Source organism: Sylvia atricapilla, chromosome 4, assembly GCF_009819655.1.
Source record: "Sylvia atricapilla isolate bSylAtr1 chromosome 4, bSylAtr1.pri, whole genome shotgun sequence".
NCBI classification, from domain to species: Eukaryota; Metazoa; Chordata; class Aves; order Passeriformes; family Sylviidae; genus Sylvia; species Sylvia atricapilla.
In genome coordinates, this window is record NC_089143.1 from 18,659,957 (window position 1) to 18,669,212 (window position 9,256).

Sequence of the window (9,256 nt, forward strand, 5' to 3'; positions counted from 1 at the left end):
CCGATGAAACTCTGCTTTTAAAAACAACTCTGTAACATAGCAGGGCATGGTAATTTCCAAGTCTTTTGCATCTTCCCTCAAGTGCATCTATGAATGCTACATGAAAAAAGTCATGCAAATAAATAAGTATACATAAAAGAGAGTTTTCCCACCTCCCAAAGAAAAAAAAGTAGGCACTAAAAACATTATCTTTAAGTCCTATTACTAGCACACACTCAAATTAGAAATTGAAATCCCCAAATACTTTGTTTTGTAGGGTTTTGGTTGGGTGTTTGACAGAAGCATTGGGTTGGGGTTTTATTTATTTTCTTAATATGGACTTAATATATTTCTTAATGTGATGCTTGTTATTAAATAGAAATTTGATAGTAGGCTCACCGCAGTGCAGGCTGACTGTGTTTAGGAAACTTTCTAAATTTAAGTCCCCCAGAGCTTCTGGGACCAGACCTACCTGTAGTTCTACCTTTTCTGGTTTTAGTCACAATTACAAACACAGAACTTGTCAAAACTTTGACAATTTTTTTCATTTTGATAATCATGTAATAGTTGACAAGGACAATAAATTAGCATATGTTTTTGAAATGTGAACTATTCTCACCATTATTTTGAAATTAAACACTAGAACTTTCCTTGAAAGGTAGTTATCAAGACATTAACATCCATTTCTGTGACTTTTAGGAAAAGGCAAAGGCTATCAGAAAGCAATTTTTTTGTTACTCATCAGTTTAATTTAAAATAATAATATGCTGTTAAATTTGAGTAAAAAGTTAGAGTTACTATAAATACAGTTTGAATATGTTTAAACAGTTTAAAGTACTATATATAATTAGGTTCAAAAACTTAATATGAACTCCTACTTGGTGGATTGTCTTGCATACTCCCTGGAAAGCTAAAGAGCAACTTTATACTGCCCTGGGATGCTTGTACCTGGTCTTTGATGTCAGAAGCATTGCTGTTGCGAACAGAAACACATGGGGCAAGTCACAGGACATATACTTCAAAATGAAATAGTTTTTTCCGTGATTGTTTGAAGTATTTTCACATTAAGAAAGCACTTGAGCCTACTGTAAACTAAGAGCCTGGCCATTGCCGCCTACCTGTGTCACTCCACTCCTCTACCCAAAGGGTCCTTCTGACTTGCATGATTTTACCCCACAAGATAGGTTTTGTTTTGCACAAAGCAGTTCTACACCTCTGATGAAAAAGCAACTTAAAAAATAATTAAAATAGAAATCTGGCTTTTGAATCTGATAGATATAGCAAAAAGTGCTAGAAAAAGAACTTATATTTCAGTACTCTGGCTCTTTGGTGAGATAATTTTGATCTCATCTTACTAAAAGATAATCCATTTGCCTGCCTGAAGTGAATTTCAGTGTAGATTGTTCAGTAGTCCAATCTATGCAGCGTTTCTATGGAGGAAACATAGCTGCTTGTTGTATTTTAGAAAAAGCCCATCTGGGTTCTGTGATTCTGTGAAAAATACATGACAGTTTCTCAGCTTGTGCACCATTTAAAAAACACAGTAATTCAAGCACAAGGAGAAGGTGGGAGCAGAGGCACCAGGATATATTGTTTGAGGTCTTACCCACTTGTTCTTGCAACGTGTCCATTCCAACTCCATCCCTGAGAGTGCTGATGGCAGCATTGCTCCCTGCTTGTTTGCAGTCACACCCACACATTCCCTCCTCTGTTTCTTCCCTCTCCAAGTTCCTGTCTTGCTCTCCCTCCAGAGCAGGGACAGTGGTGTTAGTGTTGAGCACAGATGAGCCACCTGCCACTGCCAAACTCTCCATAATTTGAAGTTCTTCACAGTGACACAATTAACATTATCAACAACCTGCAAAGGAAAGAAAAATTAAAAAAAAAAAAGAGTCAGAAAAGATTAGCATATTCAAAAGCTGTCTCTCTCCTGCAGGAGTTATTTTTAATTGTAATGCAGATTAAAGCATTTCCTATAGGCTTCTTTCAGAGGAACTCTTGTGTAATACCCAAATTTATCCCAGAAAAAGCTCCTGCAATGAGGTGGCATCACTACTTTAGGAACAAAGAAATAGGCTTGGCTAACAGCAACAATCCAAGGCCTGAAGTGAAATGTACTTGTGCCCACTGCTAATTATTCATTCTTGGCCAGCTATAAAGCAGAGCCTCCCAGGGATAACATCGTTCACATTAACAGAGGAATTGGAGGGGAAAAACATCATTTTCTAAAGGTGACAAGAATGGAACAAGTACTGCATGCTGAATTGAAACAAAGAAGGTTTATATAAATTCAGCTAAAGAATGAATCCTCCACAGGAACCCACTGTGCAGGAAGACGGGCATCCAAGGAGCCAAGTATTACCTTGCAGCAAAGCAGAGAAATGAAGCCCTACTGAAGCTAGAGGCTGAGTCTGGCAGCAACCCTCCATTTGGCACCATCAGGAAGAAGGAATAGAAATGGAAGTAGAGCACAGGCAGCTGCAAGCTTCACTGCTCCCTCCAGTCACTGAGGTGAGGCATCCTGCAATCCCATTTCTTGGGCACAAGCTACTTCAGGGTCAGGAAGGTGCAGCCAGGCCACCAGCCAAAGCATCCACAAAAGATGCGACTCACGTAGCCAGAACATGCCCAGTGATATTTACACCCTTTTCCTCAGTGGGCTTGCACATGTCTCTGAACGATTTCATAAAGCCACAGGAGAGATTTTACTTTAGTCCTGTCATTTGGATTTATTCTGAATTCCTCTGTGTTTACTCCAGCCATACTCTTTAATGAGCTACAGTCATGATGAGTGTCCAAGGTTACGGCCTCCCAGAAATTTCATCTCATTTGCTTTCCAGCAGAAATTGGTTAAATCTAAAGCTGTAGATGAAAGATGCACTTCTGCTCTCCTAAAGGCTCAGATGAGTGCCTGTTCACCTAGTATCTACTTATGATCAGCCTTCAGTCTGGTCAAGAAATGTCTCACTTCTCCATTTACCATGCAATGGGGTGTCCCAAATCACATGGTTCTGGCTTTTTTCTTCACAACCCTGCCTTCCTGCAGTTCTTGCCCTCCAAGCTTCACATCACAGATCCCTAAACCTGAGCAAACCAAGTACCAACACGCACAGCACAACAGCTGCCAGCAGCCTGCCATGGTAGGCAGGTACACGGGACAAGGCAGGATCTGTCTGCACAACTTCCCTGCTCTTGTACAGTCATTGAAACTTTTACCCCAAATGAGCACTTCTTGAAAAAACAGTGAACTATATATAGACCGAGGCAAGTTATGCAATTATAGAGAATTAATGAGGTATAGTTACAGGTTGTATGACCAGCTCAGAGAATTAAATCATAACCATATCTACCACAAGTTAATGAAGTATGAAGAAATCTAGGCTGGATTTTGCTTTAATGTTTTCATTGTCCCATTTTGCCGTTTATTCAAAGATGCCCATCAGAGGGCTGAGGCTGACTTTCAAAAAAAAAAAAAAAAAGATGCTTTTTGTGCTGCATCACAGTTGTCTATCTAAAGCTATGTGTAAAAATCCATATATATACACCTATGAAACACAGGTGGTAACTCAAACACAAGCATTTTTTATCCCTTCTCTCACAAAAGAAAATTTTCATTAACATACTTGGTTGGCACTGGAAAACTGCCTATCAGACTTGATGACCTAGTTATAAATGATTAAGAACACAGGCCTGCCAAAGGCCAAACTCACTTTGCCAGTGATGTTTTTCCATTTATATACCTGATCTTTTCCTTGAAGTAATGACAGTAGCTAACACCATTCTTTTCATTACTGTGCCAGGATTATATGTAATGCATTCCAATTTTCACACTCAGAAATAAAATACTTTTCTGCATATATTTTGTAAATAATAGTATCTCCTGTTGATGAAGATGTAAATATTTTGGTATTAATGACAATTTAGTTCCAAAGGATGTTGTTTAAATTACATTGATCCACGAATCCAAAGCCAGTTGTTATTTTTAGATCAGGATTACCCTTAATCCCAGAAATGAAATTCAGTGTTCAGATTATTCATTTTTTTTCCATAAGCTCCTATCGACAAGCAAAAATATCATCCTTCACAAAATTTAGGAAAACAAACATACTCTGACTGGAATTATTAGAATTCAGTTGAATTGGAGAAGAGATACTGGTAAAATTTTTTATGTCTTCTACATTCCATTCTGTTGGTAAGAGTAACATATATGCAGGTCCTTGAATGAGCATAGAAAGCTTGGTGCTGTAAGAGCAAGTAGGACATCTGAAAATATCAGAATGGATATAATCTTTTTAAGAAGTTTCAGTCATAGAGCCCAAGCCAAGGGAAAAAAAATCAGAATGAGTGAAAGAAATACAAAACAAGTATTTCCTTTTGTATGTCTTCTCTGGGTTCTTCCAAGATGCACAGAAGAAAAACTCAAACCTCGAATATTGTAGCAGCTATATTCTCCTCTACAGATTCATTTCCCATTTTTATTGTTTACCTTAACCACCAAATTTCAACCCATGTAGCTTTGTCTAAGTACTGAGAACAAAATAGAAACTTTCCTGTAGCTAGACCCCTCATTTACCTAGGCCCTTCTGAACGTCTATCTGGCATCTAAATGTATCCTGACATAAATTTGGTCCCAAGTGACAAAGATTTACATCTCTGTACTATTTTTATTTGCCTTTAACTCTCATGTAAGTACCCCAAGACACATAAGCAAAGCTGCAGTATAATTTTCCCATTTATTATGCAGATGCTTTTTCAATTATTAAACTGTTCCACCACAAATTAAAGCAGATTTAATGGCACAGAACCAGAGAAAAACATTCATCCAATAAAGAGCAGCTTTAGAGAATATTAAACTGCATTGCTTGAGTCACTTTCATTATTAGAGATTTTTTCATAAACCCATAATGCTAGTAAGTATAATGGTAAGTTAGCAACTAACCATTTGTTGATGGCAACAAATACAAGACTAAGATCTTCAAGATTAAAGATCTAGCACTCACCGTATAAAGTTTGTCATCCCTAACTAGTTCTTAGAATCTACACTTATGTGTAGATTATGTGTACTGACTAGGCATTTTATTTATAATTTACGATAAAGCTATTTTTTCTCATGCTCTTAGAGGCTTGACTAAAAAAATTCCTATTTGATGCAGGATGTTGGCCATAAAACTTAATGATCTTCCTGTTTTTCTGAACCCAGAGCCAGTCTCTAATCAAAATAAAAGGCATGCAGTCAAGATGTGGCACTCCCCACAGGTCAGGGGACCCCCAGTTTCCAAGGCAGCAGAGGGAGGAGTGGCAGATGCTGGGCAGCTCAGCACCTTGAGTGCTCCTGGGTGCACTGGTGTCCTCCCTCCCTGTGCTCCCTGGGCACTGGGAGTGTGTCCAATGGCTCTGTGTGCTGCCCCACACCCCTGTCCAGGCTCAGAAGGTCACTCCACCTTCCCTGTCCCTTCTCAGGGCACAGCAGGCAGGAAAGAACAGTATCCAACAGCTGTTGAACATCAGGTGGAAATGAGACACTATTTTTCCTTCTGGAAGTTAAATAGAATAATTCCTTTATCGTGCTTATCTGTATGTTGCTGCTTCCTTTTTACTGAGTGTTTTCAAAGCCCAGCTAAGCAGTAAAGAAAACATATAGTTTGATATTTTCCATGTAGGCTGAGGGTTGTTTTTCTCTCCTGCCTTTTTTTCTTATTTTAAGAGGTATTGTGGATGACAGGAACACCATTTCATTCCCATTTAAAGGGTGTTGTAGGAGAACAGCAATAACATTCACTGAACCAGTTTCTCTCTCACCCTCTAAAGGTGTATTTCTGAGATTAGGACCTGGTATACTATAATGGCAATAATAGTTGCCTAAAACCTGTATGCAATACAATTTTTTTTCATTTATCATCTTCCCTCTAGAGGAGCCTCAGGACAACATACTAATGACTTACTAAAGACCTGTCTTGCAACTATACTGCCCTAAATTAATTGAGGTCATTTTCCCAAACTGACTACTAGAGTAGTCATTTATTCCTTCCTTCCAGTTTCAATTAACATTCCACATTTTCTGTACTAGGCTACAAACATCTTAAAGTCAAGATCATTACAAACTTTTTCTTTAGAGAGTAAATCACAGACTTGATCTCTATGAAATTCAGTCACAGGCATGAATATAAGAAAAAAAAATCCATATTAGGTTGCCATGTATAGGCAACAATTTTTATGTATTCCACTGAAAGGTAAGCAAATCTATATTCGAGGTAAACAAACTGAGGAATGTGAGTGCTTTCCAAAAATGGAAGATTGACCCTCTTTATCACGGAAGTAACTTTAGTTAGCAATTCTCAGTAAACAATGTTGCAAGCAGTATCATTGTTCCCAGCTGTTCTACAAACAAAAAAGCCCTAGCAAGCTTCAGCCACGCAATAGATGCCTTTAAAAGCTTTTGTCCTCTCTATGATTAATTTTCTTTATATCTCAGTACCACCAAAATATATTTTCCATCCTCAACACAGCTCTAAAAGCACCATACATCCAAAATTTCCAACTTTAGATATGGAAAACTGGAGACTAAGTTCCACAATCTCATAACTGCTAAAGAATAAGCATAAACTCTAGGGATGCTTTAAAACAAAAATCAGATCACTGTTCAAAAACTATAAAAGGCATCTGTGAATCTCTGTATTTCATTCTGAGTGCTAGATGTGACACAATTTGGCCTGTGGCAGATAATGCAGAGGAATAAAGTAGGAGCTCTTGCTACTGAGTTGCAGCTCAGCTAACACCACACTACCTAGAAGAGGGAAACAGAGCAGCAGAGAAAATCCCAGCAGGTCCTCATAACTGTGACAGATCACATTTACACATATTTTCCAGTGATTTCCTCATGGACACACCAAAGAACAGGACACTATGAAAATTAACCCTTTAAACTGGCTCCAATTCCAACACATTGACAATAAACCCACGGTCAAATGCCAGACCACAAGGACCTAAAAGAGAGCAAAAGAAGGAGATGTAGACATGGAACACAGGACTTCTCCTACCTTTTCCAGGTCTGATCCACTGTAACATGCTGGTAAAGAGCAGGCAGATCCCTGCCTTCCTCAGCTCTGCTCACGACTGACTCCAGCACAGCTCTTCCTGTTTGACCTTCTTATCTTTCCTGTTGATTGCACGGCCTGGCTTGCATGTGGCCAGTACAAAAAGTTGTCTATTAACCAATACTGTTAATTTCAAAACTTTTTTTTTTTTTTTTTTTTTTTTTTTTTTTTTTTTAAGAAAGAAACATTCCTGAGATTGGAGTTGTGCTACTAAAGTTCATGATGCAAAGCAGAAGTGTACCTGGAAGGTTCATTCACACACTCCAGCTTTTTGACGTAATAATTCATTGTGGCATTTTGCACTGGTGGCTAAAAGGCTCCAAAGGACACATCCAGGACATTGCATTAAAAAAAGTATTGTTCAGAAAAAAAGTAACAAACTGTCTTTCATATATAGTACAGGGCTTTATCACACCTTTGCTTTTGATTGAAAAATTAGATTTCTTGCTATCATTACAGCTGAAAAAAAAAAAACACTGGTGAAAAATTTTTTGACAAAAAATTTACACCAGTATGCTCAGGCTTAAATCGCAGATGTGTGTTATTTAGCAGACCTATCATGCACTGTGCAACATTAAATATCACTCTGGGGAGTTGAGCAAGACTGTTGTGGAATGCACACAGAGTTTATCTTCTGTGTAACAAGACAGATCCATGTGCCATATCCTAAATGACCCACAAAAGCAGTGGGGTTTGAGGTGATGGGCTGTCCCCACTGCACTGCTGCCTCCTACAGCCCTTGCCAGCAGGAGTAGCAGAACCACACCCTTCAAATGCCTTTGAGGCCTCAGTTCTGACTCCTGCCAGTCCATCTCAAGGAACATGAACTTAAGAGTTGTTTTTAAACATTAGAAATCAGATATTAATTATAAGTCATGCTCTCATTTACCTTACTTCATCCCCTCACACCATGTAAACATGAATTATAAATGCTAGCTCACACTGATCGGGCAGTCTGTTCCTGCAGTGTGCTTGGGAACTCTCCATCTTTCCAGAAATTATGAAGTTGGAAGATACTCAAGTGATTGTGTATCAACCAAGCAATCATCCCAGAGGGAATTAATTTGATATTTGTACTATAAGGCAGTACACAAAGCATACCACTTCAGGAGTAATTTATTTATGTAGTAACTATGCCAACAGCGTGAAATACCACACTTCTGTCACCACTTTACTGACTAATTTTCCATGAGTTTCATAAATGTCTAAGTCTTTTCATCACATTTATTTTATATGTATATTTAAAGAGAATATTTGATTACATTTTATTACATCAGTTCTTCATTGGTATTCCTCTTTCTTTTATATGATTCAAAGTAGTTTTGGGAAAAAGCCTCAAAGAATCATCTAAGCCTATATTTTTTCCCAATGGATAATAATCTTTTAGTCTCTATTTCTGAGTCACAATCATTGTAGAATCTATCGCTGATTAGAATGTTCCTAAAATCTTAAAAGATACAACTAGTTATTATTTTAGAGTACTGAAATTAGGAGAGATGCAACTCACTTCAAGAAACACATTAAAAAATAGCACCAACTGAAATCCAGGCTCCTTAGCTCCCTTTTCCTTATTATCATAAAATAGTTTGGGTTGGAAGGGACCTTCAAAAGTTGTCTTATCCAACTCTTCCCTGTAATCTTCAATTAGATCAGAAAGGTTCTGCTTCCTTTATGATTTTACTCAGAAGTCATGCTCCATGGTATTTCATCACACCCAGCCCGTACTTCAGTTCTTGATGGTGTACATGGACATGTAGTTTAGGTGGAAACAAGAAAAACAAAGTTTTCAGCTTTAAGGTAATGACATCAGAAGTTGGCCCTGGACTTCCTGTTGTCTTATCAGAATAGAACAGTACTAATCTGCATTACAAAAATCTAGGTGGATAACCTCATTGGACAGCTGCTCTCATGAAATAACTCCAGAGACCAATATATTGCAGCAAACAGGAAAAAACAGGTAGCACAGATTGGTTTCTCCATTAGTAATCACATCCCTTATACTACTATATATTACTACTGCCTATAATTACTATGAATTGTGCTACCTGTTTCATGTTTCTTTTTGCTAAAAATAGGCTTCAAAGTTGCTTCTTTTAGTCAGTTCTTTAACTGGTAAAATCACATGAAGACTCAACAGTCCTGTTTATGTTGGATTGTCCCTGATTGCTTTAGAATTATTAAAA

General features: G+C 37.9%; 1 protein-coding gene across 2 annotated transcripts in view; it reads right to left on the reverse strand.

The window, feature by feature from the left end:
• LOC136360175 (SH3 domain and tetratricopeptide repeat-containing protein 1-like) overlaps positions 1 to 7,094 on the reverse strand; it is a 28,138-nt gene extending 21,044 nt beyond the window's left edge. The window contains exons 1-2 of one of the 2 annotated variants that reach the window (XM_066317210.1): positions 7,017 to 7,094; positions 1,586 to 1,837 (exon numbers count right to left, since the gene is read on the reverse strand). In XM_066317210.1, coding sequence (XP_066173307.1) covers positions 1,586 to 1,793 — 208 coding nt within the window. In that variant the 5' untranslated portion in view covers positions 1,794 to 1,837; positions 7,017 to 7,094. Of the gene's footprint in view, positions 1 to 1,585; positions 1,898 to 7,016 lie in introns of those variants that run through there. The other variant, XM_066317211.1, reaches the window with a different exon arrangement.
• Positions 7,095 to 9,256: the final 2,162 nt, after the last annotated feature.